The 19022-nt window shown below is 49.0% G+C and overlaps 2 protein-coding genes across 2 annotated transcripts; one reads left to right on the top strand and one right to left on the bottom strand.

Moving 5' to 3' along the window:
* Positions 1–5094: 5094 nt before the first annotated feature.
* LOC120670224 (hydrophobic protein OSR8-like) lies at positions 5095–5862 on the top strand. The gene is made up of 2 exons (XM_039950288.1): positions 5095–5383; positions 5476–5862. Exons 1-2 carry the CDS (start codon positions 5288–5290, stop codon positions 5605–5607), a joined length of 228 nt encoding a protein of 75 aa, XP_039806222.1. The 5' UTR covers positions 5095–5287; the 3' UTR covers positions 5608–5862.
* A 318-nt stretch (positions 5863–6180) lies between these two features.
* Positions 6181–7683, bottom strand: LOC120670223 (ABC transporter C family member 13-like). Its single transcript, XM_039950287.1, has 4 exons — positions 7457–7683; positions 7141–7330; positions 6882–7049; positions 6181–6425 (listed from the first exon to the last, which is right to left on the bottom strand). The coding sequence occupies exons 2-4, from the start codon at positions 7261–7263 to the stop codon at positions 6345–6347; spliced, it is 372 nt and encodes a 123-aa protein (XP_039806221.1). The 5' UTR covers positions 7264–7330; positions 7457–7683; the 3' UTR covers positions 6181–6344.
* Between the last annotated feature and the right edge of the window lie 11339 nt (positions 7684–19022).

The following is a 19022-nucleotide window of genomic DNA, read 5'->3' as shown; positions in this document are numbered from 1 at the left end:
GACTAGGGCACGTTCTCCAACTTCTGACCACATCAGCGGTGTTCTGCACTTCCTTCCATAGAGGGCTTCGAACGGTGACATGCCTAAACTTCCTTGGTACCCGTTGTTGTATGAGAACTCGGCATAGGGTAAACTCTGCTCCCAATCTTTGCCATAAGTGAGGACACACGCTCTCAGCATATCTTCCATAATCTGGTTTACCCTTTCTGTCTGGCCATCTGTCGGGCGTGTCGCGGCTTTGGCGGGAAGTGGCGTGCGCGAATCGATGAAGACTGGATTCGGGCGTCGGGATAGGGGAAAAATTTTGGGGAGTTAGGGTTCAGGTTTTAGGAGGTTTTGAGCTCAACGACGAAAAGAAAATTTGAAAAATTATTTAGCATGTGATTTATTTGGTAAATTTTCCAGGATGTGACAATCCTACAACTACTCTAGCTTTCACCAGTTCTGATCTAACAAGACCGGTCAGACCGGTTTGCGCAAAACAGACAGGCTGCACACGCAGCCCCAAGTATACAACTCGACAAAGCCCTAGCCTAAGGGTCCCGCTCCTCGACCTGCCACCCCTCTGCATCCCGGCGGATGAACTTGACACAACAGGGGCAGAAGTCGACGTCCAGGTGTCCTGAAATAATAAATGTGGCAATAAACCCTGAGTATTCTAATACTCAGCAAGGCTTACCCCACCAGTGGGTATAACTTAGCCCACATAACTAGACATGCAAGGCTTTTGGCTGCTGGTTATTTTTGCAGAAAGAGCGACTAAAGTAGTTTCCTTACTTTTATTATTTTAGCTCCAGGTTCTATATAAATGAACCCTCATTTAATATTTGCATAGACCCACTATAGCAATCATGGTGGTGCAAGCAAAAATAATTCAATGTACTCAATATTTTATATAAATATACATAACTCACATTCTAACATTTTGCCACGATGCATCAAAGAGATCAAGGCCTCATAAACCGCGAGACACGGCGAATCGATCCGATTTAACCTTACAAGGTGGACCTAACCAACACGGCACACATTTGCCCCGTCGGACTATACATGCAAACCATTCCCCTCCCTGCCTCAAACTACAGAACCGCCCCACCTGCATATAGTCAGTCGAGCCCTACGAGAGACCACCAAAAGTAAACATATGCATCCCGATTCTCTGTGGCCACTCGACTCGCCCTAAGGGGTGGGTAGAAGTTCTGTACTTTCGAAGCAAGGCAGTACTCGGCTTACCGGTTTCGACTACCTCCTACTCCCGGCATGTGGTTAGTACAATTCAATCCCCGATCAGCACTGCCGACAACGACTGGTCCTTAATCGACTCAGACGGGGCTAAGACACCCAGGAACCCTGTCCTGCGGCCATACGTATACATCATCCCCGCCCGGTCTCACATCTCCATATCCATTTCAATCTCAAGTACTGTAACATAAGTAGACATAACCTATGTCTCGCGAGTAACTGGAAATTACTCGACTTCTATATATTCTATCTCTCGCGAGTGACAAGAAGTCACTCGACTTCTACCGCGAACTCTTAAGCATAGCATTACTATTGTTCTATCATACTAGTATAAACTCAAGGAAACCTAGAGATCATGCAACTAGGGTTTCAACCAATATCTATACGTAATGCACAAGTAATATATATATATATCATAATTTAAATTAATAGGTTGTGCTTCGGGGCTTGCCTTGCGTCTGCTGCTCCGTGCTAGGGTGAGTTGGGCCTTGGGCCAACTCCCCGCGAACCTCCTCCTGCGGGGCTTGCCCCTGCGGCTCCTGTGGCTCCGCAACCACCTCGTTTACGACCTCCTCCGCCGCGGCTGCTACACGTATGCATATGACATAAGAATGCATGCAATATGATTGTAACTTTGAAATAATCCTAACCCGTACACACGCACCACTACCCAAGACAACCCGATGTTCACAATTCTGCTAGACCGGAATATCCGGATTAATACCCGGAGTTTCCGGGTGTGAAATTTCCGGAATATCCGGATAAATACCCGGAGTTTTCGGGTTTCACACTGCTTTTGCCCCCAAATCTGAAATTTTGATTGAGGCAAAACCAACCCACAAAATTTGAAACCCTTCTAGACCATAGTAGAGTGATTCATAAGAAGATGATTGACCCAAAGAAAATCGCTTAACACATCCTAAAATGATCAAACCACTTAGCCCTAGCTTGGGTACCTTGAGGAAGCTTCCCTTGCAAGAAAAACTCGAAAATGAAACCACCCCAAGGTGGAATACCTGGAGAAGATGATTCCCCACGTCGATTTGAGCTTCTTTGGCCTTGGAAATGGATTGGGAGGGAAGGATTTGGAGTTTAGGGCTAAGGAGAGAGGAAGAGCTCGTGGAGAGAGTGAGGAGGAGTGAAAAACGGAGTAATAGCACTTCAGGTCCGGAGTATCCGGAAGAATACCCGGAGTATCCGGGTTAATCCGGAGTTTCCGGTCTAATACCCGGAGTATCCGGATATTTCCGGAAGTTCCGGGTCCAATTCCGGAGGTTCCGGTTTTCTCTGGCTCCAGAATTTGAGAACTAAGCTTGGATCCATTTCCGTCTCGATTTGTAACGGAACGTCTTAAGTCACTAACTAGCTAATTAAATCCCAAGTTTAACACTCGGGTGTTACAGCTGCTGTGAGCCACGCGGAAGTCTGCGCCAACCTTGCTCCAGGCCACCAGCTAGTGGATTTATACAGTAGATTATTTTCTTAACCAGTTTGAAGAAACATTAATTATTTTATTAATCTTATTGATATATCTTCTCTCTTCGAATTCTAGAGATATCCACTAATCCAGAAAGAGCCTTTAGCACCGGACCCCCTTTAGTCTCAGTTATGGAATGAGGACTTTGAATACGGGACCAAAGACTCCGGATTATTAGTCCCAGTTCCCACAGTTAGGACTAAAGGGCATGTGCAATGCAAAAAAAAAAAAAACTCCACATCCAGGACTCAAATCTATAACCTCTTACCTCGCGCATAGCTTTCTTACCATCTCACTTACACAACACATGTGACACTATCAGACCCGGAGCCACGGGATACCTGATGTGGCACGGTTCTGTGCGAGATATAGGGTAGGAGAGATCATGTACTGATACGCCATGTAACTACCCATATCATACCTTGTGTTAGTCGGATCGGATAGAAACCACCGAAAAGTACTCGGGATAAACTCTAGACGTTAAACCGACCTAGGGTATATAAGGGCGGGCAGGGACCCCTTTCATTCATCGCTGAACCCCAAGGCAATACAACCCACACAAGACATAGAGTATTACGCAACACTTGCGACCCGAACCTGTCTAATCCCTTGTGTTGGTTGCACCATCATGTTCCTGATCTCGGTGCCTTCCCACGATCATCTCTCTAACTAAGGGTATCTCTAGGTGGTTGTGACAGTAAAACACCGACAGGCACTACCTGTGATGTTTTCCTTTTAAAACAACTCGTGGAATCCCCTTTGGTCCCGATTGGAGCCTCCAACCAAACTAAATGGTTACTCTTTAGTCCCAGTTGGTGTTATCAACCGGGACTAAAAGTTTTATAACTTTAGTCCTGGATTGTAGTATCAACCTAGACTAAAGGTGGACGTTTAGTCCAGGTTGGAGGCTCCAACCGGGAGTAAAGGTCCCTTCCGTCCCCTAGCCGCGTTGGATCTCGGACCAGTGCCTTCATTAGTCCCGCGCCAGCGTCAGCTAGGACAAATGTGCATGACCAAAAACACTTTCTGTACTAGTGATCCAAATCCTTGAAAGAGAGTATAGCAGGATAGAAGAGTAGAAGAGCCTACAGAGTGGCCACTAGGAGAAATGGGAAAAGAGGCTCGAAAGAAGGGCTTGTTTAATTATTTTCATGTAGAGAACTAGAGATTGGTTTGTGGCTCTTCTAGAAAAAAATAGGTTAGACATGACTAGTTATTTATAAAAATGATCTAAAATTCATTAAATTAAATATGTCTTTCTTAAAAGTTAGCAAAAGGTGGATGCAGCCATCGTGGTTAAATATTTGTAATTAATTTGTGATGTGTATTACGAATTTGTTTGTCTTTCATTCGGGATGTTTAGTTTCCAAATTTTTTTGCCAAAAATTTTTGGACCACCCTTTGGACACATGAAAAGAGCATTAAATGTAATTGAAACGAAAAACTAATTGCATAGATTGGATGTACACGACGAGACGAATTTTTGAATCTAATTAGTATATAATCAGCCATAAGTGATACATGAACCCACTTTTACTAATGACTGATTAATTAGTCTCGAAAGATTCGTCTCGCGGTTTTCAGGTGAGTTATGAAATTAGTTTTTTTTAATTAGTGTTCAAAAATTCCTTTTGTTCGATGTGACATTCAGGGCAAAAAAAATTGCCAATAATATAAGTTGAGTTTGGTAATGCATAAACTCCACCTCCCCGACGGAGGTGCGACGGAGGCACAGCAGAAGCAGATCATGTAGTGGTAGAGCTCAATTATACTTTGACGGACGCTGCCTCGTCACTGGAAATCTGAGAACAACACAAAAGTTTAAGCTTCTTTGTAGAACAGAAATTGGCAAACGAATGAAGGCTTTGGAACCAAATATTGAAATCTCTCAAATGGTGGCGACGGGCAGGGTGGATGTCGGCTTCAATCGACGGAATCATTTCTGCCTTATTTCTGAACATCCAGATCATCAAGTTCGTGGCCAGCCAGCTCAACCTTATTATGAGATCAGATCTGGATCCTAGCTCAGGCCTTGTTTGGTTTAGGTTAGCGCAAGTAGCACAAAAATTTTGACCAATAATTAAGAGTACTAAATAAAGATAATTTATAAAACTAACTCCACAGCCGTGTTCTACTTCGCGAGACGAACCTAATGAGGTCTTTGACCGCACGATTCGAGGATGGTTACTGTAGCATAACTGTAGCCAATCATCAATTAATTACTATCATTAGATTCGTCGTGAAAAGTTACACCCATCCGTGAAAAGGTTTTGCAAATAAACTTCGTTTAGTACTCTATGCATTGAAGATTCTTTTCTCGGGAAATGTGTGCTAGTAGTACTATACATGAACCAAACAGGGCCTCAATAGTGAGATCACACCTCGACCTGACACGAGAAGCTATCATTCGTTGACCTCCCCAGCTTGCAGGCGATAAGCCTGTACCGCGTCGTGCCACGGTGAACTTCATTCGAGTTCCTTCCGCTCGAAGTGCAGAAATAGCCAGCCGTTCCCCATTCCCCGAACTCGCAAAGCAAGCGAGCAGAGCAGCGCGCGAGGATCCGATCCGAGATGGGCCTGTGCTCGTGCTGCTGCCGGTGCCTGGAGCTCCTGTGCTCCGTCCTGCTCCCGCCCCTCGGCGTCTGCCTCCGCCATGGCTGCTGCTCCGTCAGTCCCTCCCCCTACCTCGCTCCCACCCTTCCCGTCCTTGCCCGATCCGTGCTCTCACCGTCGGCTTCTCCCCCTTTCGGGTCTTGCAGATGGAGTTCTGGATCAGCGTCCTGCTCACCATCCTCGGCTACCTCCCCGGCGTCCTCTACGCCATCTACGTCATCTGCTCCGTCGACCCCCACAGCCGCCGCGACCCCGACGACTACGTCTACGTCGCCTGACCCCAAGGATGCGTCCCCAATTCGCCATGCTGTTCTGGTGTGCCCCCCTAACTACCTATCATTCTACGCCCGTTTATCCAATTTGTAAATTGGTGTATCCAATCTGACATTCTGGACGAATTCATCTTGTTGTGATCTGGAGCTACGATTGTGCAGTCAATTGGGTTAATTTTGATACCTTGTTCTGTCGTGGTTGTGGATTGCCTCCTTTGTATATATGAAGATGGATCTTGAATCCTGGAGTAGTTTGCCTCAGTGAAAGTTTATTAGATCAGTTCGAGACAGCCTAATGCTTATCGTCGATCTATCCTTTCTCTAGAAGATATCACACACCACACTTGCATTAGGTACCCAGTTGTGCTTGGCGACTTTACTAATTTACTGAAATCAAGTCCTGTAAAGCAGTTAAGTTCTCTTGAATGCCCACTTCTTTTAGAAACAAGAGCTGATCAGTTTCAGAAGTTCTTAGGTTCTGTATGGTCAATCTGTGGACTCGCGATGCCTGATCAGAGGTCTGTTAGTGCCAGAGCATGCGATTCGAAGATCTAGAGGCTCAGAAAATCTTGGCTTCTGTTTGGATATCTAGAATAGCAGAGCTTCTATTACCCTTTAGTTAGTGGTGAAAGTTTTGAGCTGTTCTTACATGCTCAATGGAGCTGGCACGCCTTGTCATCAAACTAAGTGCTAACACGTGAAAGACCTAGCATATAAGATAGTAGCGTAGCATGTTCCTAGAATCACGTCTGAGATGCCTTGGCAAATCGAGCAAATCTTGAGGATTTGTGATTCATAAGAACTTCTGGGTTTCCTTCTTCGACCTAAATTGAAGCAATGAACAAGTTAGATAATACCTCACTTTAATTGGATTAAGCATTAAAAAAAAGCGTACTCATGGCCTGGAGATCCTAACCTGTTGTTTACCATTTGACTTAAAACATTAATTGATTTTTTGTTTAACACATGTTTTTTTTCTGTGCATGTGGTGTTTTAACAACTCTTCCAAACAAATGTGGATTTTCTCATTTGTATTGTTGTCATCATATCATTCTTGTAAAACATTATTATGGTACATTTGTTCTGAGTTCACCCCCTTATCCTCTTTGTTTTTGCTAACAACTCTTTCAAACAAATGTGGATTTTCTCATTTGTATTGTTGTCATCATATCATTCTTGTAAAACATTATTATGGTACATTTGTTCTGAGTTCATCCCCTTATCCTCTTTGTTTTTGCCCACTAGTAGTCCAAAATGGTAAGCATAGTACCACTACATACCAGTTTGCCTTGATCAAGAACTAGAATATTGTCCATCTTCATCACTGTTGAAATTCGATGTGCTATGGTGAGAACCGTCATCCCTTTGCATTCAGCAGAGATAGTATTTTGCAACAGCAAGGCTGTTTGGTTGTCAACATTGGCTGTGCATTCATCGAGGCAAAGCACCTGTAGAATCATTAACAATTACAACTTACTTGATCAGTAGTGTATCCACTACAAACAATGATGCAATGGTTTGGTAGCCTGTAGTCCATACCTTGGATGATTTTAGGATAGCACGAGCAAGGCACAGGAGCTGTCTCTGGCCTACTGAAAAAGATACGCCACTTTCTTTCACATGGATGTCAAGTCCACCCATTGATTCTATCTCTCCCTTCATATGGCATTTTTCAAGAACTTCCCATACCCTGAGATCTGCTGTTGTATTGAACGGATCCAGGTTTTCCCTACCACATGGATATTCAGTTGTTCACGGTTAAAATATTTAATGTTGAACACAGGATTTCTATTTCTTTCCCAAGCGTGAAAATGGTCAGCCTGGAAACATGTAAATATGATCAACCAGTAGTTACCTCAATGACCCATCAAACAAAAATGGACTCTGTGGAACTACTGCAAAATTGTAACATCCCAAAAATCTGCTAAATTAAATCGTACGTTAATTAGTTTCAAATCGAGTGTTCGTCGTGGAGCTCAAAGTTTCCCTAACTTTTTTTTCGGAACTCTCTCTTTTTCCGCCCGATCTCCCGATCCCTGTTGAACCCAACCCCGACAGCCAAATCCACCGCCCTATTTCTCCCTCGACCCGCGCATCGCGCTCACGCGCGCCCAGGCACCGCGCATGGCCGACTGAGCGCCGGTTCCGGCGCTAATCCCTCTCCCTCCCCTTTTTCTCTCTCCCCTCCTTTTCTTTTTCTTTTTCCCATTTTCCTTTTTCTTTTCTTCTTTTCTTTTCCTCTCTCCTTCCTTCCCTCTCCCTTCTCCCTTGTCGCGCGCCCGGCCCGCACTCCCTCCTCCTCTCCCGTGCCGCACGCCCGAGCGCCACTCCCCGCTCCGGCCTGCTCCTGCCCGCGCGCGATCGCCCTGCTCCCGCACCCCCGATCGCTGCTCGCCACGCCGCCCAGCCGCGCACGCACCGGCTCAGCACCTCCTGCCCGCGCGCACCCCGCACACGCGCACGAGCCGCCACGCGCACGCGCACACGCGCGCGCACACGGGCTAGCCGCTCACACGACAACGCCAGGCCGCTGCTCGCCGCGCAGCGCGCCGTTGCTCCCCTGCCCCACTGCGCACGCACACTCACCGCTCCACGCGCTCACGCACACCGCGACACGCCGGCCCGCGACGGGACCGCACGCTGCCGCCGACACCACGCCGTGCCGCCCACCGCCGAGCCCCACCTCGCTGCAACCTTCTCGCCGGCCAAGCCCGCCTCGTTGTTGCCGCTTCAACGCCGACGTCGCCTCAGCTACAAGCTTGCTGCTGTTCGTGTTGACGCCGAGCGGCCGCGGCCACAGTCGCCGGGATTGAAGGCGCCACCGGCCGAGCTCGACTTCTCCGCCTATAAAAGGCACCCCAGACCGCCCTCCATCGCCATCCCGAGCTCGCCAAAGCCATCCTGCTCACCTTCTTCCTCGCTCCTCTGTTTTCTCCACAAACAGAGCCACAGACTCTTCGTCGATCTCTTGATCTCTCCAACCAGGCCACCTTGGTTCAATTCCTCTCGAGGTAAGCACCTCCACACCCTGCTAGACCATCCCCAACCCACAGCCTCCCCTCTCCATTCCACCAGTGAGCTCCCCACGAGCTCGCAGGCCGCCATCCATGGCCGCCCGTGGCCGACCACCTTCCACCCGCTCACCCATGCCCGGAGCCACCAAAGTGGAACCCCCTCTCCCTCCTCTCTCTTCCCATGCTCATATTCGAGAACCGTGGCTGGAAATGACGTTCTGGAAAAGCTCCGAGAGCTTGAGCCTGCTGCCATGGCGTTGTGGCAGAAAAGAGGAACGCGAGCTGTGCTGTTGTCTCCTCTGCTCCCCTAAGCATGTGTCGGCATATTTCTATCTGAGTTAAAATCAATGTTGGGCCGTCCAGCCCAAAGGAATCACTCGCCACACAGCCCACGCAGCACCTAAATCAATATTGTTTTCTATTTTCGGAATAAATAATACCCAATTTTATACCTATAATATCTCACCCATCCAAACTCCGATTTAAGTGATTCTTCTTTCTAAATTCCTATAAAATCATATACTATCCATTCATCCCATTTTCATCTCTTCTTGAACCCTGGTTTAGCCCTTAAACACCTCTTTAATCTATCATTTCATGCGCCAAAAATCCTCCAATTATTCTGAAACTCGACCACACCATTCCCAATAATATTTCAGCCGATGCTATCCAATAAGCCCCTAAAAATATTACTCCTACCTCCATATCTTAATTATTTCCGACTCGAGCTCAACGATAAAACTTTTATTTCTTTTTCTTGATTGTGTGTTTGTTTGTATGCATCGTAGACCACGGTGTGAACGAAGGAGAGCCCGTCGACGAGCAGTACTGCGAGCAAGGGAACGAGGACCAGTTCCGCGACCCCGAGCCCGAAGGACAGGACCTTCCCGAAGGCTACGAAGACGGCAAGTTCAATCCCATCCTTTGATGCATGTTTCTGTCCTATTTTTTTTAAACACAACCCAATGGCCTGCTTTATAAAATTGCATATGTTTTATTTGCATGAAAACACGGTTGGATAGCCACCCCTTGATTTGTGATGATTATTCCTTGACCACCTAGATTAATGTCTGATTTTGCTTGGACGTTAATCGATATTAGAACGCTTAGGACTTTACTCATAATACAATTTATTTTATAAAGAAAGTATGTGCGTGTGGGATGGGATAAATGTGGTGTTTTTGTAAAGAAAGTTTAGACGGGATGGATGACATTTCTACGGATTTGCCATTTGGTGTGCTCGTGCCAATGTGGCAGGGCAAAGAAGGGAGATATCCATCTTGTCGTGTCTAAGGACCGAGTTGGTGTGTCATCTCACCTAACTCCTCTATCGTGCAAACCACTCGACCGTTGAATGGGCAACGGCTTAGCATAAATCCCACTAGTTAATTTGATAGCCATCAGGAGAGCTGAGAGCAACGGGTGGCTAAGGAGAAGGGATAATCCCTGAGTGACTTATGCCCGGTTATACCTAAGTGAACGGTCGATGACCCCTTGGTACATCCCGTGATGGCTAGTCAGGTATAGCTAAGGTGGGTAATGGCTATGTCGGGATCTACACCGACACTTCGGTGCTCGTGTTGTGGTATCCGTTTGTGGGTAAAGTTGCACACCTCTACAGAGTTAAAAGCTATTCGAATAGTCGTGCCCACGGTATTGGGCGAGTTATGGTGTGGTCACATAACTAGTGTTTCATTGGGATGGGCTGGTGTGAGTTGTTTTGGAATAATGTCCGGCAGTTGTGCCATGTGCTACGACGGACGGGGAGTCCGGTAGCAGTTTAAAACTTGAACTCCGTGTTACTCAATTTAAAAGCTGCTTTCTGAAATGTTTTCTGCTAAATAAACCCCTGCATAAAATTTAGCTTTCTGCAAATTAAACCGTAACTTTACCTTTGATTTACCTATTCATATTATTCTGATATAATCCCCTCCGTGGGTGTGGTTGGACTTGCTGAGTACGTTTGTACTCACCACATTCCTACTTTTTACAGAGGAAGACCCAGACTTTGTACCAGACGACGCCGAGTAGGGTTATCGTTCTACACCCAGCCTTGCCTGTAGAATCGGCCCTATTCGGGATGCTTTCGTTGACGCAGTACTCTGAGCCCGCGCTAGACCCCATGTGGTTTGCGGTCTGGTGTTATGTCGTAGTTTGGTTACTTTTTATTATCATCTGTATCGAGTGTCCTCCTCGGAGGTTTGTATGGTAATGAACCATCTGATGTAATAAATGTGGCATCAGCCTCCTGGGACTGATGTTTGTATCACATTTTAGTTCTCTCTTATGAGGGGACGCTTCAGGTAGTATCAGAGCCATAGGTTGGCCGTAGGACGTGACCCTAGGAGCGAAACCCTTTTTCTGGCCCTTTTCACTAGGACTTTTCCTTCCTTGATGCTTCTTTCACACCAACACTCACCGCTGGTTCTTGCCGTGTTCCAGATGGCTAACAATGGATGGATCGGCGGAATCTGTCACGCAGAGCCCGGCCTTCCTAAGTTGTTGATACTCGACCTGGAACGCATCGGAGTTGTGGACCCACCAGAATTTCTCTACCGGGAGTACGACTCCAAGGGCACTCTTCGGTGCGACCTGATGATCTTCGTGGCAAGAAGCACCCGCTACCCAGATGTGGATCCCTGGTTCATCTCCACCACTGGTTTTCGCTTCCCGGACACCTATCGAAAAGCCGCCCGCAAAGCCCTGCGACGTCTACGCGTGATCTACAGGCATCACCTTCAGCGGACTCCTATGGGATTTTTCCCGCCGACTGAAGGAAGAGGACGCACATGGATTGCCCGGATGAGAGGACTTGGAAGAGAAGAAGAAGACCTAGAAGACACGGTTTCTCACCTATCCATCTATCTCACCAACCTGGATGAGCTCTACCGCGAACAAGCGGCACGACTGAAGCGACAAGTCCACAGAGCAGAAAAGGCAACCCAAGAGCTGGATGAACAACGGACAAGAACCGTACACGCCGAGTATTCCCTAGCCGCTCTCCAAGTCCAAATGGAAGAAAAAGAGGCGGAACTGGAAGAACAACAGGCAAGAGTCACACGCGCCGAGAATTCCCTAGCCGCTCTCCAAGCCCGAATGCAAGAGTACGAGGCTCGCAGAGGAATAGGTGGATGGATAGAGGAAGAAGAAGAAGAAGAACCCATGGAAACCCATTGGGATGTTGGTACTCAGACCGAAGAAGAAGAACCCGAAGAAACCCATTGGGATAAAGGTACTCAGACCGAGGATGACTTGGTGGATCAGTATCTCCCACTGAAGAAGCACCCTCTTAGGATCGAGGAAGAGTCTCCATGATAGGAGTAGCACCCCAAGCTAGAGCCTTTGCCCTAATAATCGTGTAACCATGGAGTTGTACCCCACCATGTTGCAATAATAAATATCATCTACTCCCTTTGTGTACCTCAAATATTTGTGCAAGTTATTCACCCTATCTTTGTTTTCAGATGGCTGAGGAAGGATGGACCCAGGGCGACTGCCAAGCTGCACCTAGCTTCCCCAGCCTCTTGATCAACGCCCTGGAAAGCCTTGGCGTCACGGAACGCCCAAGGTACTACAGCAGAGAGTACGAGCATCATGGCACTCTCCGCTGCAGAGTGATCCTAGTCATCGCCAGAAGTGACCGCTACCCCGACATCCAGCCATGGTGAGTGACCGCTACAGGGTTTAGGCACCAGGACACCTATCCCTTAGCCGTCAGGAAAGCACTCCGTTACCTGTGCCGGATTTTCGAAAGACACCTCGCCCCCGCACCAATGAGGTTCTTTCCGCCGGCCATCAGAACCCCAGTTTGGGAAGCTCGAATGAGAAGCCTGGAACGGCGCCGCCATGAAGAAGGCCCCCTGTACCAAGTGGCTACCTACCTAGCCTCCCTGGATTAGCTCTTTCACGAGCAAGCCAACTTGCTGAGGGAACAGACCCATCGAGCCGAGCAAGCAGAGCTCGCGGTAAGACTGCAACAGATCTGAGCAGTCCAAGCCGAGGCAAGGGCCGCAGCCGCGGTCAGCAGTGAAGCAGTTGCTCAGGAGAGCCATAGGCAAGCCCGGGACCGGCGTATGCAGGAATGGGCTAGCAGTGGAACCCCAGTCCCAGCAATTGGGGAAGACCACGTTCTGCTCGGAACGCCCGTCATAAAATGGGGACCACTCTTTGGAAACCCACAAGCCCCACCCGAGAACCCTGGAAGGTCTACGGCCGTCGCCACAAGAGGAGCCACAACGCAACCCCGGGAAAACGGAGATCTAGAGGACGGCGAGCAAGGACCACTCATTCCCCCGGAAGACGTGAGTTTCCTTCCGAGGGAGGAACCCACTCAAGCCGACGAGTTTGCCTAAAGTGCTAGCGACCGTCAAGGGATGAAGCCGTGTGGTCCGAAGAAGATCTGTGCCCCCGTTTCTTTTGAAGTTGTGTACCCGGACGTGTAGTGCGCGTTTGGTCTTGCCCCGTGTTGTACCCTCCCTTGCAGTAATAAAGTTGTTGTGCTTGTTATTTGGTTTTGTGTGCTTGTTAGTTGTGTGCTTTCGGTAGTAGTTAGATACTGCCTTTTCAAAAATACGAATTAAACAACTTAAACATCACCTAATCTTAGTCTCAATCCACTCGATCTGCAGATGGTTTCCCGGAGCGTCACGAGGGCCTCCCGCAACCGGATCCCTCCAGTCGCTAATTTGGGAGTGCAGCCGGATGGACAGAACCCTCCCCAGGATGAGCAAGAAGTGAGCCAGAACCAAGGAGAAAATCAAGAAGTGCCACTGCCACCACCACCGCCACCTCTCGGGGACCTGGCACAGATAATCCACAATCAGACCCTCATCCTAGAAACACTGGCCAATGCCCTTGTCAACCGGCAGCCACGAGGACAAGCCATGAATGACAAGCTGACAGCTTTTCTGAGGACCAAGCCACCCACCTATGCTGGATCCAGCAACCCTTTGGATGCAGATGATTGGCTGCGTGTGATCCAGAGGAAGCTTGAGCCGTTCGAGTGTCAGGATCGAGATAAAGTTCTGCTGGCAGCACATCAATTCACCGGGTCAGCCTTAGCCTGGTGGGAGAATTACTGCGCTGCTGCCAGAGATGCCTCCACCATCACTTGGAATGAATTCGTGAGGGAGTTCCGCCGTTATCACATCCCCTCGGCCACCATGAAGCGCAAGACAGATGAATTCCGCGCACTTCAGCAGGGAAGTATGACGGTAGAAGAGTATACCCACCAGTTTATGGAGCTGGCTCGTTATGCACCAGAGGAAGTGAACGACGACGAGAAGAAGCATGATATGTTCAAGAAGGGACTAAACCCAAAACTCAGGACCCTGCTCACCCCTCAGATCTATCCTGATTTCAATACCTTGATGAACAAGGCAATCCTCACCGAAAAGGCCAAGATTGATGAAAGGAAGGAGAACAAGCGCAAATTCCTGGAGAGCAAGTCGCGCCAGCAGGATCGTTTCCAGAAGCCCAGAAGCTTCAGCTACAGCGCACCAAGGTCCCAAGCCCCAATGCAGTACAGAACTCAGTCTCAAGTGACAGGACCACGAGCCCCTAACACTCAGCCCAGAAGCCAGAACACCATGAGGGCCCCGCAGAGTAATGCAAGCCAGGTCACCACCAACAACAGCAATGTGAGGGCCTGCTTCAACTGTCGAGAGACGGGACATTTCATCGCCGACTGCCCCTATGCCAAGAACAAGCCCGCTACATCAGCCTTCTCCAACACGGTGAACGGACCAAAGCCAATCCTGACCGGTGCCAACCGAGTGCCCATCCGCAACAGCAACAACAACAACAGTCAACAAATGAGGCAGCCTCAGCAGTCGTTTGGACGAGCCCGCGTCAATCACATCGACGCACAGGAAGCTCAAGGAGCTCAGGGCGTAGTACTCGGTGAGTACCTAGTCAGCTCAACTCTTGCAACAGTACTGTTTGATTCTGGAGCATCGCACTCATTCATATCCTCAAGTTTTGTGGAGAAACATAAAATACCTACAGTACTACTAAAGACACCCCTATTAACCCGGACGCCCGGATGAGACATCAGGTGTCAACTGGGTTGTCTACGGGTAAGGATCAATTTAAGTGGGGTAGAATTTCTAGCGGACCTAGTAGTACTTAAGTCAGAAGGGATAGATGTGATCCTTGGAATGGATTGGTTAAGCCGACATAATGGTCTCATAGGCTGTACTGACAAAGTGGTACATCTAACAAACCCAGAAGGAATACGAGTGACCTGCCATACCCGGGAAAGTGGATTAAACCCAATGGTTTTTAGCATGGAAGCCAAGTCCTTGGAAGAAGTCCCAGTAGTGAATGAATACCCAGATGTTTTCCCCGAAGAACTTCCCGGTATGCCACCGGATAGAGATGTAGAATTTGTTATTGACCTTGTTCCTGGAACTGCCCCTATAGCCAAGAGACCCTATAGAATGACAGCCTCTGAATTGGCGAACTAAAGAAACAATTAGAAGAACTACAACGAATCGGCTTTATCAGACCAAGTTCGTCTCCTTTGGGAGCCCCGGTACTATTCGTCAAGAAGAAGGACGGAAGTATGAGGTTGTGTGTGGATTACCGGGCACTAAACGAAGTCACTATCAAAAACAAGTACCCCCTTCCCAGGATCGACGACCTTTTCGACCAGTTAAAAGGAGCCAAGTATTTTTCCAAGATTGATCTCAGGTCCGGATATTTCCAACTCAAGATTAGAGAAAGCGATATCCCGAAGACAGCCTTCGTCACCCGATACGGGCAATTTGAGTTCACTGTGATGTCTTTTGGTCTGACAAATGCGCCTGCTTATTTCATGAACCTCATGAACAAGGTGTTCATGGACGAGTTAGATAAGTTTGTCGTAGTCTTCATCGACGACATACTTATTTACTCGAAGAGCATTCAGGAGCACGAGCAGCACCTGAGGGTAGTTTTGGAAAAGCTGAGAGTGCATAGGCTATACGCCAAATTCAGCAAGTGTGAGTTCTGGCTGGAGAAAGTAGCCTTCCTTGGTCATATTCTGACCGCGGAAGGAGTAGCAGTGGATCCCGAAAAGGTTGAAGCGGTCTCCAACTGGCAGCAACCGACCAACGTCAGTGAGATCAGAAGTTTTCTTGGGTTAGCTGGGTATTATCGTAGATTCATTGAAGGATTTTCCAAGATAGCCCGACCCATGACAGAGCTGCTTAAGAAGGAGAAGAAATTCACCTGGACAGAGTCATGTGAAAGGAGTTTCCAGGAGCTGAAGCGAAGATTGACTACCGCTCCAGTACTGACCCTACCAGATATTCATCGGGATTTTGTTATCTATTGTGATGCGTCCCGACAAGGATTGGGTTGCGTACTGATGCAAGACGGGAAAGTTGTTGCATATGCTTCCCGCCAGCTCAGGTCTCATGAGCAGAACTATCCGACCCACGATTTGGAACTTGCAGCCGTAGTACACGCTCTTAAGATTTGGAGGCATTATTTGATCGGGAATAAATGCGAAATCTATACTGACCATAAGAGCCTGAAATACATTTTCACCCTGCCGGATCTGAACCTAAGGCAGAGAAGATGGCTGGAATTGGTTAAGGATTATAACTTGGAAATCCATTACCACCCGGGGAAAGGAAACGTAGTAGCCGATGCCCTAAGTCGGAAATCCTATGGACCCAAGGATGATCATCTACGAGGGGAAATGGCACGATTAAATGTGCACATTGTCCCTCGAGGTTCCAGCCAAGTGCTGAACGTTCAATCCACGCTAGAAGATAGAATCCGAAAGGCACAAAGATCGGATAAGGGGCTGATGGAAATCCAGAGACAGACTGGAGATAATAAGCCACCGGATTTTAGAGTGGATAATAAGGGAACCATGTGGTATAAAGATAGAATTTGTGTACCCCAGAAAGGAGACTTCAGGCAGATGATCATGGATGAAGCTCACAACTTGGCATATTCCATTCACCCAGTATCCACCAAAATGTATATGGACTTAAAACAAAAATATTGGTGGAATGGGATGAAGGCAGATATTGCACGATTTGTCGCCCGGTGCGATACTTGTCAAAGGATCAAAGCTGAACACCAAAAGCCAGTAGGATTGCTGCAACCCCTACCCATCCCGGTATGGAAATGGGATGAAATAGGAATGGACTTTGTGGTGGGCTTGCCCAGAACCCAGAAAGGACACGACTCCATATGGGTAATAGTGGATCGACTTACTAAATCAGCTCATTTCATACCCGTACGAACCAATTACGGCGGAGAGAAGTTAGCCAAACTCTATGTGGAAAACGTAGTGAAGTTACATGGTGTGCCCAGCCGAATTGTTTCTGATAGAGGGACCCAGTTCACCTCTATATTTTGGAAAAGTTTGCATAAAGCCATGGGCACCAAGTTAGATTTTAGCTCCGCTTACCACCCGCAGACGGATGGCCAGACAGAAAGGGTAAACCAGATTATAGAAGATATGCTGAGAGCGTGTGTCCTCACTTATGGCAAAGATTGGGAACAGAGTTTACCCTATGCTGAGTTCTCATACAACAACGGGTACCAAGCAAGTTTGGGCATGTCACCGTTTGAAGCTCTCTACGGGAGGAAGTGCAGGACACCGCTGATGTGGTCAGAAGTTGGAGAACGTGCCCTAGTCAGGCCCGCGCTTATAAAAGAAGCGGAAGAAAGAGTTGCTGAGATTAGAGAAAAGCTGAAGGCAGCCCAGTCAAGGCAAAAGAGCTACGCGGACAAGAAAAGACGGGAAATAAGTTTCAACCCGGGAGATTTCGTGTATCTCAAGGTGTCACCCATCCGAGGGACCCGAAGATTTCAGGTACAAGGGAAGCTGGCCCCTCGGTACATTGGACCATACCAAGTTCTAAAAAAAGTTGGAGCAGTAGCATACCGCCTAGAGCTACCGGAGGAAATGTCGGATATCCATCCAGTATTTCATGTCTCACAATTAAGAAAGTGTCTGAGGGTACCCGAGGCAGAGCACGTGCCTGTAGAAACGATAGATTTACAGCCAGACCTGCGGTACCAAGAAATACTGGTCAAGATTCTAGATACTGTCACCAGGAGGACCAGAAACTCCGAAGTACGGATCTGCAGAGTCCAGTGGGGCAGACACGGTGTGGAAGAAGCGACGTGGGAACACGAAGACGCTCTGAAGAAGGAGTTTCCCCACCTGTTTAGGAGCCAGCCGAATCTCGAGGACGAGATTCATTTTAAGTGGGGTAGGTTTGTAACATCCCAAAAATCCGCTAAATTAAATCGTACGTTAATTAGTTTCAAATCGAGTGTTCGTCGTGGAGCTCAAAGTTTCCCTAACTTTTTTTTTCCGGAACTCTCTCTTTTTCCGCCTGATCTCCCGATCCCTGTTGAACCCAACCCCGATAGCCAAATCCACCGCCCTATTTCTCCCTCGACCCGCGCATCACGCTCACGCGCGCCCAGGCGCCGCGCATGGCCGACCGAGCGCCGGTTCCGGCGCTAATCCCTCTCCCTCTCCCTCCCCTTTTTCTCTATCCCCTCCTTTTTTTTCTTTTTCCCATTTTCCTTTTTCTTTTCTTCTTTTCTTTTCCTCTCTCCTTCCTTCCCTCTCCCTTCTCCCCTGTCGCGCGCCCGGCCCGCACTCCCTCCTCCTCTCCCGTGCCGCACGCCCGAGCGCCACTCCCCACTCCGGCCTGCTCCTGCCCGCGCGCGCTCGCCCCGCTCCCGCACCCCCGATCGCTGCTCGCCACGCCGCCCAGCCGCGCACGCACCGGCTCAGCACCTCCTGCCCGCGCGCACCCCGCACACGCGCACGAGCCGCGACGCCGCCACGCGCACGCGCACACGCGCGCGCACACGGGCTAGCCGCTCACACGGCAACGCCAGGCCGCTGCTCGCCGCGCAGCGCGCCGTTGCTCCCCTGCCCCACTGCGCACGCACACTCACCGCTCCACGCGCTCACGCACACCGCGACACGCCGGCCCGCGACGGGACCGCACGCTGCCGCCGACACCACGCCGTGCCGCCCACTGCCGAGCCCCACCTCGCTGCAGCCTTCTCGCTGGCCAAGCCCGCCTCGTTGCTGCCGCTTCAATGCCGACGTCGCCTCAGCTACAAGCTTGCTGCTGTTCGTGTTGACGCCGAGCGGCCGCGGCCACAGTCGCCGGGATTGAAGGCGCCACCGGCCGAGCTCGACTTCTCCGCCTATAAAAGGCACCCCAGACCGCCCTCCATCGCCATCCCGAGCTCGCCAAAGCCATCCTGCTCACCTTCTTCCTCGCTCCTCTGTTTTCTCCACAAACAGAGCCACAGACTCTTCGTCGATCTCTTGATCTCTCCAACCAGGCCACCTTGGTTCAATTCCTCTCGAGGTAAGCACCTCCACACCCTGCTAGACCATCCCCAACCCACAGCCTCCCCTCTCCATTC

The sequence above is a fragment of the Panicum virgatum genome, chromosome 4N, assembly GCF_016808335.1.
Source record: "Panicum virgatum strain AP13 chromosome 4N, P.virgatum_v5, whole genome shotgun sequence".
Lineage (NCBI taxonomy): Eukaryota > Viridiplantae > Streptophyta > Magnoliopsida > Poales > Poaceae > Panicum > Panicum virgatum.
Note: the sequence above shows the minus strand (reverse complement) of the source record. Positions and strands in the feature narration are given on the sequence as shown.